Source organism: Myripristis murdjan, chromosome 3, assembly GCF_902150065.1.
Source record: "Myripristis murdjan chromosome 3, fMyrMur1.1, whole genome shotgun sequence".
Classification (NCBI taxonomy): Eukaryota; Metazoa; Chordata; class Actinopteri; order Holocentriformes; family Holocentridae; genus Myripristis; species Myripristis murdjan.
The window spans coordinates 46572146-46595335 of NC_043982.1; the positions used below are offsets into that span (position 1 = coordinate 46572146).

Sequence of the window (23190 nt, forward strand, 5' to 3'; positions counted from 1 at the left end):
ACAAGTTGTATCTCAATGGAAAGAGGACGAGTCAGGCTTTACAACGGTATAAGATACAACACTATTGGGTATAAATAAAGGGGAGAAATTATAGACTGAAAAAGCGGTGCAGAACTTTTTTTGCCTAGTTTATTTGTAACAAACACAACTGCAAACGCCAAGATGCGGGAAACGAGAAAAAAAAAAAAAAAAAAAAAGATCTTGACTCTGCAGCCAAATGCAGAAAAAAAAACTCGAAGAGGAATAACCGTGCCCCGCCCCTCCGCCGGCTCGTCCGCAGCACTGCCTCCTCACAGTGCCACATTTTGCGACAGTCCCGGCCGGTTTGCGGCAGTCCGTTGGTCTGTGTTGTGGAGCAGCATGGCGGCGGCGGGCGGTGCAGGAGCTGAGGCGGTGACAGAGGAGCAGCAGAGCCCGGCTCAGGGCGCAGCCTCCCCCGGGCGGGCCGAGCAGCGGAGCCCGGCTCAGGGCGCAGCCTCCCCCGGGCGGGCCGAGCAGCAGAGCCCGGCTCAGGGCGCAGCCTCCCCCGGGCGGGCCGAGCAGCGGAGCCCGGCTCAGGGCGCAGCCTCGCCCGGGCGGGCCGAGCAGCGGAGCCCGGCTCAGGGCGCAGCCTCCCCCGGGCGGGCCGAGCAGCGGAGCCCGGTGTGTCTGATCGTGCTGGGCATGGCGGGATCCGGGAAGACCACCTTCGTCCAGGTGAGGAGGCTAACACACCGCGGCTAGAGCCTGCTGGGCTAACACGAGCCTTTACACACACACACACACACACACACACACACACACACACACACACACACACACACACACACTGAACAGAGGCTAACCGTGTTAGCACGCGGAGCTGCGCACCAAGCTGAGTTCAGAGTTCAGGCACTGTGACGTCATCCTGTTTATCGGTAAACAAACAAACACGCGACAACATGACGTCACCTCCTGTGACCGTCCAGCAGACCCTCGGCTTCTTTCTGTGTCGTGTGTGTGCACAGCTAACTGCCAACACACACACACACACACACACACACACACATACACACACACACACAGTTCTAGAAAGAGAGGTAACCTAGACTGTGGGTACGTTACCTTGGTAACTTAAACTTGGGCTTGGTTACATGGTACCTGACTCTGTGAAGCTCACCTGTCTGTGTGTGTGTGTGTGTGTGTGTGTGTGTGTGTGTGTGTGTGTTTCAGAGACTCACAGCTCACCTCCACAGTAAGAAGTTTCCTCCGTACGTCATCAACCTGGACCCCGCCGTGCACGAGGTCCCCTTCCCCGCCAACATCGGTGAGGCTGCAGCTCCCAGCATGCACAGCGACTGATGTCACAGTGTGTGTGTGTGTGTGTGTGTGTGTGTGTGTGTGTGTGTGTGTGTGTTTTCATCGGTGTGTGTCTCTCTCAGATATCCGGGACACGGTGAACTACAAGGAGGTGATGAAGCAGTACGGCCTGGGCCCCAACGGCGGCATCGTGACATCGCTCAACCTGTTCGCCACGCGCTTCGACCAGGTAACCTGTGACCTCATCGTGACATCATCGCGCTGATGTCAGCTGTTCGTCCTGCCTCCTGCGGCGTGTTGCTGCCATCGCCAGGCAGTAACTTTTATGTTGGGGAGCTGCAGGTGCTGGAGAAGCCGAGTGTTTCCAGATCAGTTCTGTCTGAGGGTCCCTGAATGCACCGCAGCCTGAGCCTGGCTGTCAGCTGGGGGAGGGGCGGCCAATCAGCCCCGTTAGTCTGTAGAGACTAGAGTTCTCATCTGGGACAGCCCGAGGTCCGACCCTACCCGACTAATTAGCCGAACTTTAGGCCCAACAGCCTGATAAAGCCCGAAAAAAAAGAAAAGAGAGGAAAAAAAAAAAAAAACGATTGCCAAATAGTCGGGGAGCCAAAGTCTCAAAAGCTCAATAAATCGGGTTGAACCTGACATGGTCTGCCATACTTTTTATTTGTGTGTTTTCTATTAACTTTGACCCTAAGGACCAATAATTGGAAATGTGTTTTCAGAGTTATTTTTTCTGTGGATGTTGTCAGCACATGTGTTCTGTGTATCTGGGAATGCATTTATTGACAGCCTACCCAACCCACTGAGGATTTGAGGGAAAAAATCGTTTTTAACATTTTTCTGATAAAAAATACAGGGTGCATACAATAAAATGGCCACAATTTTTTTTCGCGATATTTCCAGCAGAGCAGACCCTCCAATTATTGTTTCTTAGGATCAAAGTTAACAGAAAAAACACAAATAAAAAGTATGGCAGACCATGTCAGGTTCAACCCAATTTATTGAGACTTTGGCTCCCCGACTAAAATTCGCCATTATTTAGCAGCGCCGGTGGCTCAAATTCTAGCAGCATACTTGCCAACTCTCCCAATTTTTAACCCTATCTCCCACAATGCTCCAGGTCAGTAATTTCTGTCAGATTGTGGGGGGGATTTGTCGCAGTATCTGTCCATAGCTGCCAACACTCCCGTTTTTCCCAGGTTTCTCCCGTATTTTAGACTCATCTCCTGCCGCCCTCCCGTTTTGTCTTTTCTCCCGGGAATCTCCCGTAATTTACAAGCCCCAACTTTGTTTGTTAATAATAATGAGAAGCGCACAATAACAAAGGTTTTATTTTGAAAGCTGAGACCGAAAGCCGCCGCAGCTCCGTTAGTTTAACAGAAGCTGAAACACACGGCGAAATGTTTTTAACCGTAAATGAAAGTGCATGTTTTCCAGCCTGCCTCAGACAATGCTGAGTTTACTGACTAATTATTAAAAACCTGGATGTGTTGGAACAGGGTATCCGCGGGGTCTTGAAAAGTATTAAAAGGTGATAAATCAATTTTGGGAAAATTAAGACCCTTAAAAAGTATTAAAAAGTCTCATCACGACTTTATAAAGTCTTAAATTTTGAAAGTATTTTTTCTGAATTAGCTGTCCAAGAGTTTGAGTCCCAAAAACATCGTAAAAGTGTGTGAATTTAATCATTTTTATTAAAAAACAAAGATGAACAGGTACATAAAAAACCAGGCTATCGTGGGTGCGTTCGTAATTTGTCTCTGAGAGCGCCAGATTATGCAAGAAGAAGATAAGCATTGTGTCAGTGGGAATTAACTAACTGAATTTTTTTTAACTGTTAAGTTAAAAATATTTCTGATGTAAATGGTTACAGGTTGAAGTGGCGGTGAGGTGTTAAAAAATATTGGAAAGGTCTTTAAAAAGTCTTAAAAAGGTATTAAAATTAACTTCAAGATTCCTGCATATACCCTGTGTAAATCTTAACCCGCTCGGCAGGCACTAACATCCCCGCACATCTTCTGCTGACCCCCCCGCCCCGACCCTACCCGAAAATGTCGGGTAGGGTCGGGTTCGGGCAGAATTTGAGAACTCCAGTAGAGACAGGAGGATTTTCAGCTTCTTTAGTTGCCATCTCTGATATTGATCTGATATCGATCTGTTTTGATGTGATCACATATCAATACCCTGCTGATCGTCAGTATTGATCCTGATCCGTCTGCTCTCTCTCCTCTCAGGTGATGAAGTTCATCGAGAAGAAGCAGCACAACCACCGGTCAGTCACACACACACACACACACACACACACACACACACACACAAACATGAAACTTTATTTCCAACAGAGTTGATCAGGTCTGAGTTTGGATGATATGCTGATTGTTATGAAGACGTGATCAAACAGTGTGAGCGCACGACAGTCACGTCACTACATCACCAAGATAACAGGTGTTAAAGAAAATCAATAGAAATATCAGGAATATTAACCAAAATCAATACAAAAGGTAACAGGAGTGGAAAAGAAAAGAAAAGAAAAATAACAGGAGTGTTAAAATGAAATGATAAAGATAACAGCAAATATTATTATGTAGGATATTATTAAAATGTGTTTATGCATTTTGGATATATTGCGGGTCCGTGTGTGAAGTGATCAAAACAAAGCCATTGATTATCTGTGATCAGGAGGCTGTGTGCTGATTGGCTGTGACCTCTGACCTCTGACCTTTGACCCGTCAGGTTCGTGCTGATCGACACGCCGGGGCAGATCGAGGTGTTCACCTGGTCGGCCTCCGGGACCATCATCACCGAGGCCCTGGTCAGTGTGTGTGTGTGTGTGTGTGTGTGTGTGTGTGTGTGTGTGTGTGTGTGTGTGTGTGTGTGTGAGTGTGTGTGTTATGTCCAGTTTGATTTTTTTAATCTTTATTTTTTGTGTGTCTGAAATGTGCAACATAAATAAATTGAATTAACTCTCACTCTGTGTGTGTGTGTGTGTGTGTGTGTGTGTGTGTGTGTGTGTGTGTGTGTGTGCAGGCCTCCTCCTTCCCCTGTGTGGTTGTGTATGTGATGGACACGTCTCGCAGTGTGAACCCCGTCACCTTCATGTCCAACATGCTGTACGCCTGCAGGTCAGCCACACCACATCACTTCCTGTCTGCCGCATGATGTCACTTCCTGTCTGTTTCCATGGTGACGGATCAGTTCAGTTTGGTTTCAGTGAAAAACGTTTCCATCAGAGCTCATGAAAGATATTAAAGTAGCCAAACAAATTAAATTCAAAATTAAATGAATTATTCAGTCATGTTCAGTTAAAAAATAAATCAAATATTCAAACAAACGTAAACAAAAATAAACTTCAGTTTTCAAATTATATTTAACATTTAAGTCAATATCCAAATAAATAAAATATTAAATTCAGTTGCCAAACAAATTAAATTAAATGTTAAGTGAAATATTGTAACAAATTAAAATTAAATATTAAATTCAATATTCAAACAAATTAAATAAAGTATTAACTACAGTATTCAAACAAGTTCAAATTAAATATTAAATTCAGTATCTAAATGTGTTATATTAAATGTTAAATATTGTAACAAATTAACATTAAATATTAAGTTAAAAATTCAGAAAAATTAAATATTCAATTCAATATTCAGGCAAATTAAAATTAAATTATTATTATTCAATAATCATGCGTATTAAATTCAGGCCCGCCGTGTCTGCATTTTGACATCAGAGGTTTTTCACAATAAAAGCCCAGAGAGTGAACAGTGAGAAGCCCTGTGAGTCACAGTGTCTTTTCACATTAAAGTCCTTTGTAAATGAAGCGAACTGGATCCTGCTCAGGTGGACCAGCAGAACCAGAACCTGGTGGAACACACACACACACACACACACACACACACACTCACACTCACACACACACACACACTCACACACACGTGTTGAAGGTAAATGTTTTCCAGAAGTTTCCGTGTGCGGTCGTCCTCGTTCTCGCTCAGCAGGTTCATGTTGTGTCTGTGCACGAGCACGGCGACGCCTGACGCCAGACCCTGAAACGCACCGGAGCTGCGTCGCGTTCACAGAAGAAGAAGAAGCTCGGCGGAGTGTAAACGGCGCCGCGTGGCACCTTCCAGTTTTCAGCCGGTCTGCTGTGCTGCGGGCGCTCGGCTCGCTCAAACACTGAAAACAGGAAACAGGAAACATACTTGGCCTTTCCAGGATATTTTTCTTCCTGGTGACGTGTCATAGCTCAGGGGTTTCCAAAGCAGGGCCCGGGGTCCTCCAGGGGTCCTCGAGGGTCTCCCAGGGGGTCCTCAGCAAAATGAGAAATAGTTTAAACACAAGACTTCCGATCCAACATCAAATAAATAGATCATTATAATTATTAGAAATATGTTTTTCTTACAATAATATTTTAGCTTTTATTTATTTATTTAAGTATTATTTATTTTTTATTTAGTTTAGATTTTCTGTTTTTTCACTAATGTTCCTGTTTTTTTTTTGTTTTGTTTTTTTTCATTTATTTTTTATAAATTGTTTTTGCTAATTTGCTCATTTTTCCACGTGTGAAGCCAGCAGGGGGCGCTGTGTGTGTGTTTGATTTGTTCACCTTCACAGCCTGACTTTTCTGTCTGCAGCATTCTGTACAAAACCAAGCTGCCCTTCATCGTGGTCATGAACAAGGTCAGCACACACACACACACACACACACACTCACACACACACACACACACATTACGAGGTGCCGTTAAAGGGGCGTGGTCCTGAGCTGCTTCCTGTCGTGCAGACTGACATCATCGAGCACAGCTTCGCCGTGGAGTGGATGCAGGACTTCGAGGCGTTCCAGGACGCCCTGAACCAGGAGACGTCCTACGTCAGCAACCTGACGCGCTCCATGAGCCTGGTGCTGGACGAGTTCTACGCCAACCTGCGGGTGAGCGGCCACGCGGCCCGCACACGCCGCCCTGCGAGGCGCCCTGCGAGGCGCCCTGCGAGGCGTGGAGCGCGGTGTGTTCAGGGTCACGCTGCACATTTGCCTTTTCACAGATTCTCAGTGACATCAGGAAGTCGAGTCGTTTATTAAACTTAAAAAAATCATAAATGAATGTTTTTAATTTTTCCCTGTGGAGGGTCTGCTCTGAGGTCAGAGGTCAGAGGTCACCGTGTCACTGTGTGTGCAGGTGGTGGGTGTGTCCGCGGTGACCGGCAGCGGATTGGACGAGCTGTTCGTCCAGGTGGAGGACGCCGCCAAGGAGTACGAGACGTGAGTCTGCTGGGGGCGTGGCCTGATGGGTGGGGGCGTGGCCTGATGGGGTGTGGGTGTGGCCTGCGGGAGGCGGGGGTGCGGCCTGATGGATGGGGGCGTGGCCTGATAGGGGCTGGGCGTGACCTGATGGGGAGGGGGCGGGGCCTGCGGGAGGCGGGGTGTGGCCTGATGGGTGGGGGCGGGGCCAAGCCGTGGCTGGTGACAGAATGTGTTTTGTGTGAACGTGTCCTGGAGGTTTTACTCAGGTCAGATTATTGATCCTGGTTCAGTTTTGAAAGCTGATCGATCGTATTGATCTGACCTGAGATCAGATTCTTCCTGTGACTGAATTCTGCTCCTCCTCAGAGACTACAGACCCGAGTACGAGAGGCTGCACCGAGAGCTGGTGAGCTGTGTGTGTGTGTGTGTGTGTGTGTGTGTGTGTGTGTGTGTGTATGTCTGACCTCTGTGTGTGTGTGTGTGTGTGTGTGTGTGTGTGTGTGTGTGTGTGTATGTCTGACCTGTGTGTGTGTGTATATATATGTGTGTATCTGACCTGTGTGTGTGTGTGTGTGTGTGTATGTATGTGTTTTTCTGTCTGATCTGTGTGTGTGTGTGTGTGTGTGTCTGACCTGTGTGTGTGTGTGTCTGATCTGTGTGTCTGATCTGTGTGTGTGTGTGTGTGTGTATGTGTGTATCTGATCTGTGTGTGTGTGTGTGTGTGTGTATATATGTGTGTGTCTGACCTGTGTGTGTGTGTGTGTGTGTGTGTGTGTGTGCAGGCAGAGGCTCAGAGCAGGAAGCAGCAGCAGCAGCTCGACCGCCTCAAGAGGGACATGGGAGCTGTGAGCATGCAGACGGCGCCACCTGCAGGTGAGTGGGGGAGCTACAGGAGACATCCCAGTGTGTGCCTGAATCTCAATCTCCTCCCTAAGCCCTGAGCCCTGAGCCCTCACTGACTTAAGTAGCTGCACCTGCAAAGTGACTGAGTGTGTGAGGCTGCAAGGGGCTGAAGTAGTAAAAAGGGAATGGGACAGCCCCTTTGTTTGGTTGTCAACAGCAATGCATCATGTTTCTCACAATCGCAGCTTTGGGACTTTTTATTTTACGTTTTTTGCTTGGTATTTTTGAGGAGTTGTGAAAACAGCATTAAAAAATGATCTACTCTCACAAAAGGCATTGATGAGTTTGCCAAGAGATAAAAAAAAAAAAAAAAAAAACAAATAGCCTATGCATTGCCTATCTGCTTATTTCCTTAGTTTCTGAAGGCCATCTTATATAAAATATTATACTCACATGAGAACTTTTTTTTTTTTTTTTTGGGATACCATGTAGGATATATGATTTATGATTTTATGTGTGCATGTTTTTTTCTTTATATGCTGTGTGGGCATTTTACATTATTTTATTCTATTTAATTTAATTGTATTATTATTTTATTTTATTTTAGTATTTTATATTATCTTTTCTTCTTCTTCTTCTTATTATTATTATTATTTTATCTTATTTTATTTGATCTTATCTTAATTTATCGTGTTATCCTATTGTGTATTTTACCTTTTTATTCAGCTTCTATTGTGTTATCCTGTGGTGTGTTATCTTGTGCAGCACTTCGGAAAACCTTGTTTGTTAAAATTGTGCTTTATAAATAAAGTGGATTGGATTGAATTGGATTGTTTACAAATTCGCTCGTTTCACTTCGCTCTTATAGCGGCCGCCAGCTGGTTTCCCCAGGGGATTCATGTCATCCGTCACAATGCAATGAACTATGGGTAATTCCCTTACGCTAAGTCTGCAGAGATGCCCACTTACGGAAAGGGTGCATTAAGGGCTCAAAAAGTCCGCGAGAGATCCCTCACGCACTTCATGATTTGTCAATGGGACAACCCTAAGCCCTCACGGACTGAGCGGGAGCGCGCCTCAAAGTCAGTGAGTGTGTGAGGGTGGACATTGGGATTGGGCCTGTGTGTGTGTGTGTGTGTGTGTGTGTCTTCAGATGTATTGCTGTGGTTTGGTTTGGACGTTGTTGCTCCTGGTGTAAAAGCGGATCAGCTGCTCAGTGATGTCACTTCCTGTCCGCAGAGGAAGTGGGCGTGGCCGGACCCAGCGACTTCATCCTGACCCGAGGAAACCCCGAGGAAGAGGAGGAGGAAGAGGACAGCGACACGGACGACATCGACCACAGCGGTGAGAACGCAAACTCACCGTCTGCGTGTGTGTGTGTGTGTGTGTGTGTGTGTGTGAGGCTGCACTCTGACTCTGTGTGTGTGTGTGTGTGTGTGTGTGTGTGTGTGTGTTTGCAGTGACCGAGGAGAGCAGAGAGAGCCAGGCCTTCGGGAACTTCCTCAGAGACAGGAAGGAAGTGGTTCGGGTTCGAAACAGGAAGTCGGCGGCGCCCGAGGGACCCTCGACCCCCGACCCCTGACCCCTGACCCCTCCACGGGGGGATGTGACATCACGATGACACGGAGGGGTGGAGTCAGAGACTGATGCTGAAAACTATATTTTTATATCTTTTGTGTTGCTTTTTCTGAACTGGTGGATCAAGTTTCTGAGGAACTTCCTGAAAATCACAAATAAAAAAAAAAAAAAAAACACAAGATGTTTTGGATTATCATCAGAGATCACCCTGTCAATATCAGTGATCAGTGATCATTATTGAATATCAATACCAATACAGATCAGTTGACATTCATTTATAGAGAATTCCAGTGTCAGACCTGGAGGTTTTGTTTTTTTGTTTTTTTTTTTTTGATCAAAATTTTATTTTCATTTTCAATTTGAATAACAAAGGAAACATGAGTGAATAATACAGAGGCTCAGGGAGATAAAATAAACAACCAACCATACAAACAAAACAAAAGAAATAATAAAAGAAATAATTAAAATAAATAATAATAAAAAAAAAAAGCGAGGGCATTGAAAAACAATTTAAGAACACAAGGTAGAGAATTAAGAATAAAGCTAACCCATAATTAATAGGGGTGGTTAAAAAAGAAGAAAAAAAAAAAAAGGGACACAACAATAGCGTCTCCTTTCCATTTACTTGTAACAATTATCCATTTGTAATGGGGAATCATTCCAAATTACAAATCAATTTTAAATCAAATTGGATACCTGATAATCAGAGTTAAATCATAAAAGTCCCACACCCCTAATAAATAATGTCACTAATGATAAGCCTGAAATAAAAATAAATAAATAAATAAAATAGATAAATTTAAAAAAAATAATAATAATAATAATTAAAAAAAAAAAAAAAAGCGGTAAGGATTCCTTGTGGTTGTTAGAAGAAAAGCTTAACTGCAGACTGGAGGTTTGATTGGATCCCAGGCGCTGATGTGAGGGTCCACACATAAACAACAACAACAACAAATACGTTTACATACAAAACAGTTACACCAAATTGAAAGCAAAAACAATAAAAACCGTTAAAATTCATATTCCTAAAAAGTCATGACATATTCAATGTGATTTCATTACAGTGAGAGCACACTGAGTCCACAGCTGAAGGCCTGAGGCGGTGCTTCACTTGTTTTTTAAAGCTTTAGTTATCTGAGTGTTTTCCATTCAGCCGTGCCTCTGCACATTATTGTGCCATGTTGTGGTTTAGTTCTTCATTGAGGACTTGTGAATGGGCCTCTGGCTGCACGTCCTGTAGAGCAGGCAGAGAGTAGTGTCTCAGCACTAAATAGCAGTTGACTATACAAACATTTGGGATTTGCAGTGTTAGAAACAAATGTTTAATGAACTTCAATTTTTTTGAATATGACCCAAAAATTAGAGAAAAAACCCTTAAAATTTAACAAACAATTTTAAAAAATAAGTTTAAATTGTTAATAAATGAACCAAAACTGTATTGATGTTTATTAAAAAGATGAATTTGAGGTCAGATCAGTGAAGCTGGATCAGATTTCAGGCAGGTTGTGTTGAGCTGTCTGGATGGTTCAGGTTCAGGTAAAACTTTTCTGAGGTTAAAGTCAGATTTATGACCAAAAAAAAAAAAAAAATGTTAAAATGGTAAATTTATGAGAAGAAATCTCAAGAAAAATGTTTTCCTTTTTACTTTTTTCATGTCAAAGAACCAAGAAGTGATTCAGATTCAAATCCTTCACAGATCGAGCAGTGAAGCCTCGTGAAGCTCCAACCAAACCTGAAGCCAGCAGAGCCGCTCTGCACACCCTCACCCTGAAACAAACAGTAAAACTGAATGAAGCACAGTGTGTAGTATCTGTGGTGCAGATGGTGCATCATCACAGGCTCACACACGGAGGCAGCAGACACACTGGTTGCCCCTAGCAACGGCCACAAGATGCCAGCAGGTGTATCCAGTGAAACTCCTGAATTCACTCGGAGGGCTTCAGGTGTTCGCTGTCGAGCAGGCAGACAGGTGAGGTGTGAGACGGGAAGTGTGTGAGGCCTCCGCTCGGTCTGCGGCCCCGAGCGTGACGCCGCCCCCGGAGCGCCGGCTGTCACGCTGCCTCGCTCGCCTTGCCCACGCTCAGCCGCCGCCAGCCCAGAGGAAGAGGAGGAGGAGGATGAGGAGGAGGAGCTGCATCATTCAGCCTTTCAGTGAGGAGAGCCAGCGCTCACTCTGTCTGTCTTCACTCTCCCTCATGCACACAGTTGTACTGTTTCAGTGTATTTTATTTTATTTGATCCTCTATTTTACACAGTATTTCAGTTTATACTGTATTTTATTGTATTGTGTTTTGTTTTAGTCTTTCTTATTTTATCCTGTATTTTACAGTTTTTCTCCGTTGGTTTGGCTCATTTCTTGAAACTGAAATGACATTCTCAAAATAACATGGACAAAACTCCAAACCTCTTAGCAATTGTTCAAAACCTACTGGAACTTCTCATTCATTTCATGAAATTGCAAATGTCTTAGTACATGTCTCAATGTCTCAGTACATCTTTGCAAATGATTAAGTACAGTTAGCCTACAGTTAGCCTACAGTTAGCACAGTTTCCAAGTGAATAGATCTTGTTGATCTAAACTGACTGTTGGGTTCTCAGTCTGATGTCTAAGGTTGTTCTCTCCAAAACATGTCAGCATCATTTCATTGTATAAGTCATCACATGCACAATAGTCTGTTCAATTGTCAGAATTAGTCAAGAACATAATACCATGAATAATACCATATATGAATCGCCTCATGGAACATTTGATAAATTGTTTACAGTTTTTTTCAGTAATTTTTTTCCAGTATAATGAAACTGGGATCCACTTTGTCGTCATCTTCACCTCCAAACCACAGCAGAAGTTTTCTTTTGTAAATGTGTTCATACCTTTTCATTGGATTCACACATTTTTCAGGCTCTTTTGCACAACACTTCTCACATGTGTCATTTACACGGCCCTGACTCCATTGACTTCACTGTGGTAGTCAAAAGCAAAACATCTGCTCACAGCTGATAGAAATGACCTGCATCTCTGTGAAATCACTAGTGCACCTGCATCACTACCCTTTCCACCAATCACCATTCACCAATCAATCAGGATGCACCTACAAAAAAGGGGCCTGTAAATTGTTTTCTTTATTTTTTTTTTCAACTCCTTTGAGTTTTTCTGTGTAATACTGTATGTGAATTACAGTATTTCAGTTTTTCCATCAATACAGTAAAATTTCATTTCAGACTCTTTCTGAGTTTGGATGCAGTTCTTTACTGTAAGTTCACATTTGAATGTGCAGCTCACAGGAGAACCTTGTTCAAACTGACAGCTGTATTTTGTATTCTGCTGTCAGCTGTGTTACAGCACAGTAGAGCTGATTGAAGGAATCTACTCATTTGGACAGAAGTTGAGTTGTTTGAGGGAAATATTGGATTTTGCTACTTGCTTTACAATATGTAAGTATGTAAATTGCCAAAAAAAAAAAAAAAATGACTGCAATCCACACAGGAAAAAGTAAAGTGGAACCTGCTCAGACTGAAAAGGGTGTGTTGCATTTTGGTGTTGAGTATGAAGTGAGTGAGTGGCTGGATTAGTTGTATTGGGCAGAGACAAAATGTGCTTTTGCTGCATGTTTGAAATGTTTTGTCATGGAAGCAAAGCAAACAAAATGTTATTTTGGGAAGAGCGCCTCTCATTAGGCCGATGGATTTACTGTTTTGATACCAGGGTTTCTGAGTTGAAAAAAACTGTAATGGTTATAATTTCCTTGGCAGTATGAGTGCAACGTGTGATGTCAAACCTTGGAGGTTACTCTTACCGTAAAATCCTTTTTTTTTTTTTTTTTTTTTCAGTTTTATACGCAATTGTATTCTGTTAGCTAGAAAAAAATAGTACAGTAACCACTGTCAGTGTCGGACTGGGCTAAGACATGAGGGATATTTCAATGGTCCTCTGCCATAGTGACAAAACATCTAAACATTTTGACTTGCAGTGCTTACACAATGCCAAAGGGACGATGCATTTTGGGGGCACTGACTACTGATATGAGAAGGAAACTTCATTTTGACACATGAGTGAACAGTTTTGGGAGAGATATGAGCTTTTGCAAGTGATCTATGGTGTTGTGCTGAACTGTAAGACTGTTTTGCCAAATGATCTTGAAGTTTTGAGAACGTAATTTCAGTTTCAAGAAATGAGCCAAACCAATGGAGAAAAACTGTAAAATAATCGATGCTGTGTCAGACTGTGTTAGTGTGTGTTATTGGGCTCAGTGTGAGGAGGAGGAGGAGAAGGAGGAGGCAGACGTGTCGGGCTCGTCCCCGGCCTGCGGGGGGCAGCACTGAGCTCCGTCCTCTGCTCTGCACAACGTTAGAATGCCTGTTCTCTAATGTGGAGAACACAACACAGAACACAACCCTCGGCTGAGGTTTAGTCCTGGACCTGGAGGAGGGGGAGGGGCTGTCTGTGCTCCCAGGACAGGAAGCTGACCTGCACTGAGGCATGATGGGAGAGAGCGCTGCAGGCCGTGTGGCTTCTCCTGATCCCTCTCAGAAACATGCAAGACAAAAGGAGAGGAGGAGCAGGTTAGCAAGAAATTAGTCAAAATAAATTACAAGAAAAATATAATGAATAGAATCATATTTTTCATCATTGGAGTTCTGCAGGAGAGTCTCCACAGACAGAAACACAGTGAGGGACAACATGACAACAACAATAAAGTGAATTCTGGGGATAAAATCACCTCCTAGCAGGAATTTATACCTTTCTGCATTCACACCTTACATACCTTTTCACCTTAAACACCTTTACACCTCATACACCTTACACACCTTTACACCTTACACACCTCATACACCTAACACACCTCATATACCTAACACACCTCATATACCTTACACACCTTTACACCTTACACACCTCATGCACCTTACACACCTTTACACCTTACACACCTCATACACCTTTGCACCTCATGCACCTTACACACCTTTACACCTTACACACCTTTACACCTTACACACCTCATGCACCTTACACACCTTTACACCTTACACACCTCATGCACCTTACACACCTTTACACCTTACACACCTTTACACCTTACACACCTCATGCACCTTACACACTGCACACACCGCACACACCTCATATACCTTATACACCTCATATACCTTTACACCTTAGACACCTCATACATCTTACACACAATACACACCTCATGCACCTTACACACCTCGTACACCTTACACACCTCATGCACCTTAAACACCTCATACACCTTACACACCTTATACACCTCACGCACCTTACACACCTCGTACACCTTACACACCTCACGCACCTTACACACCTCATACACCTTACACACCTTTACACTTCATATACCTTGTACAGCTCGTACACCTTACACACCTCATGCACCTTACACACCATACACACCTCATGCACCTTACACACCTCATACACCTTACACACCTTATACACCTCACGCACCTTACACACCTCGTACACCTTACACACCTCACGCACCTTACACACCTCATACACCTTACACACCTTTACACTTCATATACCTTGTACAGCTCGTACACCTTACACACCTCATGCACCTTACACACCTTACACACCTTACACACTTCATGCACCTTACACACCTTACACACCTCATACACCTTACACACCTCATGCACCTTACACACCTCGTACACCTTACACACCTTACACACCTCACGCACCTTACACACCTCGTACACCTTACACACCTTACACACCTCGTACACCTTACACACCTCATACACCTTTACACTTCATATACCTTGTACAGTTCATATTCCTCATATACCTGGTCCACCTGGTCCCCCTGGTGCCCCTGGTCCACCTGGTCCAGGGTTCCCCAGTGGTTTGTCCTGTGCAGCGGACACATTAAACGAGTGGCTGGAGTGAAAGAATAAAGCTGATTATGCATACGGGCTGACAGAAGCTGACAGAAACACAAAGCCCATCCTCCGTCTGCTGCCTCCTCCAGCTCTGACTCACCTCCTGACATTTCACCAGCGCCTCGCCGCCTCCTCCTCTCCGGCTTCCTCTCCTGTTTCCTCTCCTCCTCCTCCTCCTCCTCTCTCTCTGGCTCGCAGCAGAAAGACAGAACATCAGAAAATATCACACAAGACACGAGACACAAACTGCTGAGTCTGCCGCCAGCTGACAGCCTGCAGGATGCTCCCAGAGTCCACCTGAGTGACATCACACAGGTGACATCACACAGGTGATCCACGCTGCTGCAGGTGAAGCCCCACAGGCTCAGACCAGCACATTATCATTATTGATTATTATTGACTTAAACCCCTGACCCTCACCTGAGCAAACAACAACGTGTCAGTGCCATTGTAGAGAAAAAAGATTACGGAGCTGGGGGAGGGGTTCATAATCTGAGAGAAAAATTAGAATTTCTAAAATATATGAGAAAAGAACTTGAAAATTCTGAGATTATAAAGTCACAAAAACTTCCAAGAAAAATCCAGTAAAACTAGTTTTTGTCCTCCTCCCGTGGGATCCAGTCAGAAGGAAATCCTGCTGGTCTGAGTCCAGAACCCCAACCTCCTCCTCAGCATCTGGACTCTGAAGAGACGTTGCTGTGACTTCAGAAGAAAACAATCTGGTGATTCTGGGTCAGATCAGCAGGATCTCCTTGTTCCTGAATCCCATGTCAGAGTAGAATCTGCTGAGGGGATCAGCTGCAGGCCTGAGACACGGCCAGCAGGGGGCAGCACAGGTGGAGCCGTGCACACAGAGGAGGTGGAAAACTAGTTTTTCTCGTAAATTCACCACTTCAGTCATGGAAATTCTTTTTTTTTTTCTTGGAATATCACCCCTCCTTCCCCGTCTCCATAATTTCTTTTCTTTACAATGCCATTAATACGACATCACAGCAAACTGATCAATGAAAAGCTGCTCTAAGTGATTTCCTGCCTCTCCCTCTGTGCCGGCGAGCTGCTTCCAGAAACCAGAAGCAGAGACAGGAGTGTTTCGAGGGAGATGAGGGCAGATTTCACTCTGCAGGTGGATTAGAGGGATTAGAGGGATTAGTGAGATCTCTCACTCTCTCACTCCGTCATCAAACACCAAAGTGAGACTCGTGGAGTTTGTATCATGGTTGATTTTCTATCCACATATGTATTTGTTTCTGTGAACATCTTAGTTACTCAGTTATTGTTCATATGAAGCAGGTGGTACTGAGGGTTTTTTTGATAAATCATAAAACACTGGTGTGGGGCGCTGGCACACACACACACACACACACACGCACACACACACACACACACACACACACACACACACACACCTTTATTTAGCCAGGTTTGTTCCACTGAGATTAAAAACTCAGATGTCACGCAGTTTACACACAGCTGACACACCCACAGGAAAAACTAAACGCACAATGAAACCAATGTGCAGACAGACAGACAGACACACTGACAGACAGACAGACAGACTCACTGACAGAAAGACACACTGACAGACACACAGACAGACACAAAGACAGACACACAGACAGACACAAAGACAGACAGACACACAGACAGACACACAGACAGACACACAGACAGACACACAGACAGACACACAGACAGACACAAAGACAGACACACAGACAGACACACAGACAGACACACAGACAGACAGACTCACTGACAGACTCACTGACAGACAGACTCACTGACAGACTCACTGACAGACACACAGACAGACACACTGACAGACAGACTCACTGACAGACTCACTGACAGACAGACTCACTGACAGACTCACTGACAGACACACAGACAGACACACTGACAGACAGACTCACTGACAGACTCACTGACAGACTCACAGACAGACTCACTGACAGACTCACTGACAGACTCACTGACATCTCTTATCAGTCGGTAACAATTTGATCCCAGTAATTTAAACCTCCAGAAGAGGTGAGTTGATGAGTCAGGTGCTTCATGTGTCTTGCTGAAGAGTGAAATGTCCAGTGGCGGCTGGTGAAAAAAATTCTTGGTGGGGCTGGTGTGCCAACACATTTCCCTGCCTAGTCTAGTATAAGCATTCAAATGAACAGTGGGAAAATTACTAACAGTTCCACAATAATATTTAATTTCCTTCTCAAAATCAACAGTTTCAAAGATAAAATAACAATTTACAGCTATATTAGACTTTATGCTATCAAATACTATACAATACAATACAATAATGAGATAAATTTACAGAAAGGGATTTCAGCTGAATCTATACAAATCAACAGTGTGAGTGAGTGAGTTTACAGCAAAGTTCTTTTCAATAATTAAAACATAATCAGATGATTTACCCTATCTGATCAAGAAAAAATGCAAATTTGCTTGAAGAAAAAAGCATCAGTGCCATAGAAGCAGCAAAATTTGTCAGTGCATGTCACAAACACAACAGAACAACAGGGGGTTACAGTGGATCTTTTGTAGCACAGAGGAGATATGTTGCTCAAACACTAGGTATGTAGTATTATGAGTTGTAGAACATAATAAATTATCTTGAAGGAGTAGATGTTTACCAGCAAGCTTGACTCCAATAATTTAACAATATGTTAGATTATCATTTGTTTTAAAAATGTAAATTACTTATCAAACAGACCTAACAATTCAACCACCAATGAATGAGCAGTAGTATGCCTGTGATAACACAGATTGAATATGAAAAATAAGCCAAAGTGATACCTCTTCTCTGAATAGACACGCTAAGCCAGTGTGCTGCTGTTAGCCAGTGAAACTAGAGCCGAGTGGCACCTCTTCACTTTGTAATAATCTATGTCAGTGCGCTGCTGCAGCCTGGAAAGTTTCCTTGCCTTGTGGGTGTTGCCTTTTGGCTCGTGCGGTGCCGGTGCCGTTGTTATTATGTCAAATTCCGAGTTAAAAACAGTCACCCAAATGGCCATGAAAGTCACCCAAATGGCCAGGCAAAAAGCGAGTTGCGCTTTTCGGCGCGCTGTTTGCATCCCTGGTGTGTGTCTGTCTCTCTCACTGGGTCTGTCTCTCTCTCTCTGTGTGTGTCTGTCGCTGTGTGTGTCCACGCTGAATCATACCTGTCACTTCTGAAAAGGATGCAGGGGAAGCAAAAAAGTGCACTGGCTGCTCCACAACCTGTTAGCTACGGCTTGCGCTGAAACCAGCTCCGGCAAAAAGTCCTGCTATAGGATTTAGCTTTCTCCTTGGTTTTCTGTTGGATGTTGATTTTGGGCTTGTCGTGTCCCAGCTCCTTAACGCGGATTTTTTCCGCTACCGTCCTTCTCGCAAAAGGGTAATTTAATAAGGATCTCAGCGAATTTGGTGGAAGCTGCTGCTCTTGAACTCCTGTCATCGTCGCCGCCATTATCTCTCTCACTCACTCCTCGCGGTATTTTTTTTTCGTAGGGCACCGTAAGTCTGGGAATCTCACTACGAAAAACAATGATCGTTGGCTCCTCAAGTAGCTTTAGCAATCCGAAACCTTCACGCATTTTACGTGGACGTAGGGGCGACATTTCCAGCGCCCCTACGGCGTTAAATTTGGCGACGTTGATTGGCCAATTATTCATCATTTTCCCCTAGCAACCATAACCGGATTGGCTATTTAGCTGCAGGTCTGGGGCGCTTTGAAAAGCGCCCCTAAAGACAAATGATACAGTCTGTCGGAGGAAATTCACCACTGATTGAATGATTCAGTTGGTGTAAATGTTTAAATTATTCAGATTGCCTGTAGGCACACACTATTAAGTAAAATTGACACTGATGATAAAATTTGTAAATATATACATTAGAGGTTTTTCCCCTCCACGTCTGGAGGGGCGGCGCCCCAGCGCCCCCTATGGGCCAGCCGCCACTGGAAATGTCCCTTTAAATAAAGTGTGTGTGTGTGTGTGTGTGTGTGTGTGTGTGTGTGTGTGTGTGTGTGTGTGTGTGTTCTGTCAGGTGAGGCCCTGAGGCAGAGGCAAGGCGTTTACATTCTACATGCTGTAGATCCTCAGTGTATCAAGTGCTGATATTCCTTATCTGTTCCATACAGCCGACCCCAAAGACACACACATGGGGACCAAATGTGGCCCCTGCAAACACATCATCATGTTTTATTATCACACTGAGAAAAGTCATGAAATATGAAGCAAAAATAAACAAACAAATAAATACAAAGTTAATGATGTATTGAGGGTCGTTACACACTGAAGGGGGTCAGACTGATGCCAGAGATGACAGGACGGCCTCTGGAGTACTGCGGAGCGGTTTGTGATGAATCTGTCCCATGATGATGACATCACTGACCTCATCATCCACACTGAGAGATGATGTCATCGTCTAAGTGCAGCTCACTTCCATCGGACTGAAACACACTTCATCTCAGCTGTTTTTCATCTCAGGTGAGGTTTTTAGCCCCGCCCCCTCGATGACATCAGAGGAGGAATATGACTCGCGGTGCGTCTGTCACGGTGTCAAAACTTCCAAATGGAAACTCAAATTTCCACCAAACGTGGAGGGAAGGTTGCTCAGGCACCAAAGAAGAAGTGCCAAACTTTTCACCCCCCCTTAGCAAGAAAGGGGGCGTGGCAATGGGCGTGGCTTACCACAAAAGTGTAGCGTCACAGAACTTTGACACGATGTTTGTCCTGCACAGAGGAAAACCATCAGTTAACTTCTCTGACTGGACCACGCCCACCTTTTCTCATGCCACACCCACTTCATCTTAGGTCACGCCCACTTCATCTTAGGCCACGCCCGCTTCATCTTAGGCCACGCCCCCTGCTGCTGTCTCTGTCTTGCTCAGCAGAAAACAGATGCAGTCATACATGTGCAGGTATTATACATGTAAACATATGAATGTGTACATAATACAGGGTGACACAATAAAACGGGAACTTTTTAACAATCCAATAAAACCAAGAGTGATGGAAGAAAAATATTTTATTCATAGTAACTGAAACCTTAAAACATGCCATTTAAGAAACAATGATGGAATATTCATTTTTTAAAAATTGTGCTGCCACTTGCTCATGTCTGCCAATACGCACTTCAAAGATTCCCGTTTTTTGGGTCACCCTGTACATTCAGCTGCATGCTGTGTGTGTGTGTTTACATGTTTATTGTACATGTTTATTTGTTTACAAGGATGACATCATCATATTAACATTCAGTGTTGCTGTTCTGTTTCTGTGGCATCTTCATATTTACTTTATGTTCAACACACACACACACACACACACACACACACACACACACACACACACACTCGGTGCATTGTGGACAGTCTAACCCAAACTGTAACCAGCAGCTTCAAGACGCTTTGTGGCAGAATGGGGTTTGGTCTCCATGACGACTACAGTCCCAACAAGGTCGGTGTTTATACCAGAGAATGTCCCCAGAAGGTAACAAACACACACACACACACACACACACACACACACACACACACAAAGTGGCTGTGGTGCTGAGAGCACGCAGCTGATTGGCTACAGATGACATCATCAGTGTGAGAGTCGTGATGCGGAGGCTCTGTAGAAAACCGATTTGTCCTCTCACCTACACACACACTCTCTCCCTGTCTCTCTCTCTCTCTCTCTCTCTCTCTCACACACACACACACACACACTCTCTTTCTCTCTCTCTCACACACAGTCTCTCTCTCTCCCTCTCTCTCTCTCTCACACACACACACACATTCACTCCCCTCTATTTTCTCAGCACCTCACTCTGCAGCTGCATTACATCATCTGACCCAGTGTGTGTGTGTGTGTGTGTGTGTGTGTGTGCGTGTCGTTATGGACGTGACTCTCCACACCTCCCTAGTGATGGTCAATAATAATGACATCACCAGATCAGGTCCCATTGGCTGTAACAGTGGTTCAATCAGTTTATTGATCACTGACTGATCGATGTGTGTGTTGTGTTGTTGCTGTGTTGCAGGTGTTGTTTTTGTTTTTGTTGTTGTTGTTGCTGCAGTTGTTGTTGTTGTTACTGTTATTGTTGTTGCTGCTGCAGTTGTTATTGTTACTGTTATTGCTGTTGTTGTTGTTGTTGCTGTTGTTGTTGTTGTTGTTGTTGTTGTTGTTGTTGCTGTTGTTGTTGTTGTTACTGTTATTATTACTGTTGTTGTTGTTGTTGTTGTTGTTACTGTTATTATTGCTGTTGTTGTTGCTGTTGTTGCTGCAGTTATTGTTGTTGCTGTTGTTGCTGTTATTGCTGTTGCTGTTGTTGTTGTTGTTGTTGTTGTTACTGTTATTGCTGTTGTTGTTGTTGTTGCTGCTGCTGCTGCAGTTGTTGTTGCTGTTGTTGTTGTTATTGTTATTGCTGTTGTTGTTGCTGTTGTTTCTGTTATTGCTGTTGTTGTTGTTGTTGTTGCTCTTATTGCTGTTGTTGTTGTTGTTGTTGCTGTTATTGCAGTTGTTGTTGTTGTTGCAGTTGTTGCTGTTGTTGCTGTTGTTGTTGTTGTTGCTCTTATTGCTGTTGTTGTTGTTGTTGTTGCTGTTATTGCTGTTGTTGTTGTTGTTGTTGCTGTTATTGCAGTTGTTGTTATTATTGCTGTTGTTGCTGTTGTTGCTGCAGTTATTGTTGTTGCTGTTATTGCTGTTGCTGTTGTTGTTGTTGTTGTTGTTATTGTTGTTGTTACTGTTATTATTGTTATTGTTGCTGCTGCTGCTGCTGCAGTTGTTGTTGCTGTTGTTGTTGTTGTTGTTGCTGTTGTTGCTGTTATTGCAGTTGTTGTTGTTGTTGTTGCAGTTGTTGCTGTTGTTGCTGTTGTTGCTGTTATTGCTGTTGTTGTTGTTGTTGTTGTTGTTGTTGTTGAATGTCAACATGGTAACTAAAAAAACAGGAAGCAAGAAACACCCTGCTTCACACAACAACCAGTAGGAGCTGAGCTGGTGACATCACCCCGGGTTATGTCTGATCTTTTCATATCAGCTTGTGGGAAGGCCTCTGATTGGAAGGCCTCTGATTGGAAGGCCTCTGATTGGAAGGCCTCTGATTGGAAGGCCTCTGATTGGAAGGCCTCTGATTGGAGGGCCTCTGATTGGAAGGCCTCTGATTGGAGGGCCTCTGATTGGAAGGCATCTGATTGGAGGGCCTCTGATTGGAAGGCCTCTGATTGGAAGGCCTCTGATTGGAAGGCATCTGATTGGAAGGCCTCTGATTGGAAGGCATCTGATTGGAAGGCCTCTGATTGGAAGGCCTCTGATTGGAAGGCCTCTGATTGGAAGGCATCTGATTGGAAGGCCTCTGATTGGAAGGCCTCTGATTGGAAGGCCTCTGATTGGAGGGCCTCTGATTGGAAGCTTCCAGATGAGGCAGCACAGCCTGATGTTCTGAACCATCAACACCACAGAAGAAGAGACACAAAACCTACACAAAACTACTGACAGAGCATATACTGCAGTACAGATACTACGGAGGCAGTACTACTGCAGACTGAGGTACTGAGTCCTGAGGCGCCGCCGCTCCATCTGGTTATCAGGGGGCTCCCGCCTGAAGTGTCCTTGAGCAAGATGCTGAACCCCTAATCGCTCAGCTAGGCACCTTGCATGACACCCTCTGCTATCTGTGTGTGTGTATGCGTGTGCATGTGCGTGTGTGTGTGTGTGTGTGTGTGTGTGTGTGTGTGTGAGGCAGACTAGCAAAGTGCTGTAGAAATGCAGTCCATCTCACCACACTGCATGTAGTTGTACATATTCTGTCATGTAGACATAAAACACATAGAACTATACATCATTCATATATACAAACTGCACATCTGTATTTAAAACAAAGACTGAATATACTATGTGCAATATATATCATATCACATGTAGTATATTACAGACTGTGAGTTGCTGCTGCACTCTGAAGTCGAAGTGATGATCTCACCACACACTGCACTGGGATGTGTGTGTGTGTGTGTGTGTGTGTGTGTGTGTGTGTGCATGTGTGTGCATGTGTGTGTGGAGGGAGAACACACTGTTCTGTACAGTTCTCGAGCATGCTGGGAACTGATGCTTCCAGGAAAATGTTTTCTCTCATTTGTGTGAACACACGTGATCCACCTGCTGCCGGCCTGCCGTGACCTCTGACCTCTAACCTCTGACCTCTGATTGGTGGCTGCCTGCTTATTAGTGTACTTATTTTCTTCCCACTATTTATTATTATTATGTTACCGTCCTGTTCTCCTCCGTGCACAGAGTTTCAGTGTGCCGGTTCATAAAGTTGTTTTTTTACTCAAAGTGTTCATTTGTTGATATTCATCAGAATTTATG

The 23190-nt window shown here is 44.2% G+C and overlaps 1 protein-coding gene across 2 annotated transcripts; it reads left to right on the top strand.

Moving 5' to 3' along the window:
• The first annotated feature begins 311 nt into the window (after positions 1–311).
• On the top strand, positions 312–9103 carry gpn1 (GPN-loop GTPase 1). 2 transcript variants are annotated; one of them, XM_030048242.1, is made up of 14 exons: positions 353–423; positions 514–696; positions 1192–1285; positions 1401–1507; positions 3516–3553; positions 4015–4093; positions 4309–4403; positions 5916–5961; positions 6065–6211; positions 6459–6541; positions 6890–6929; positions 7306–7396; positions 8606–8710; positions 8827–9103. In XM_030048242.1, exons 1-14 carry the CDS (start codon positions 361–363, stop codon positions 8946–8948), a joined length of 1293 nt encoding a protein of 430 aa, XP_029904102.1. In that variant the 5' UTR covers positions 353–360; the 3' UTR covers positions 8949–9103. The 2 variants fall into 2 exon arrangements, with proteins under 2 accessions (XP_029904101.1, XP_029904102.1); XM_030048241.1 differs by having other exon boundaries at positions 312–696.
• Positions 9104–23190: the final 14087 nt, after the last annotated feature.

Bases quoted from the DNA above. Each gene is read 5' to 3' on its own strand.
- gpn1 (XM_030048241.1), top strand. From the start codon at position 361: ATGGCGGCGGCGGGCGGTGCAGGAGCTGAGGCGGTGACAGAGGAGCAG. The intron at 1,286-1,400 runs GTGAGGCTGCAG...TGTCTCTCTCAG, and splicing joins CCCCTTCCCCGCCAACATCG to ATATCCGGGACACGGTGAAC. The intron at 4,404-5,915 runs GTCAGCCACACC...TTCTGTCTGCAG, and splicing joins AACATGCTGTACGCCTGCAG to CATTCTGTACAAAACCAAGC.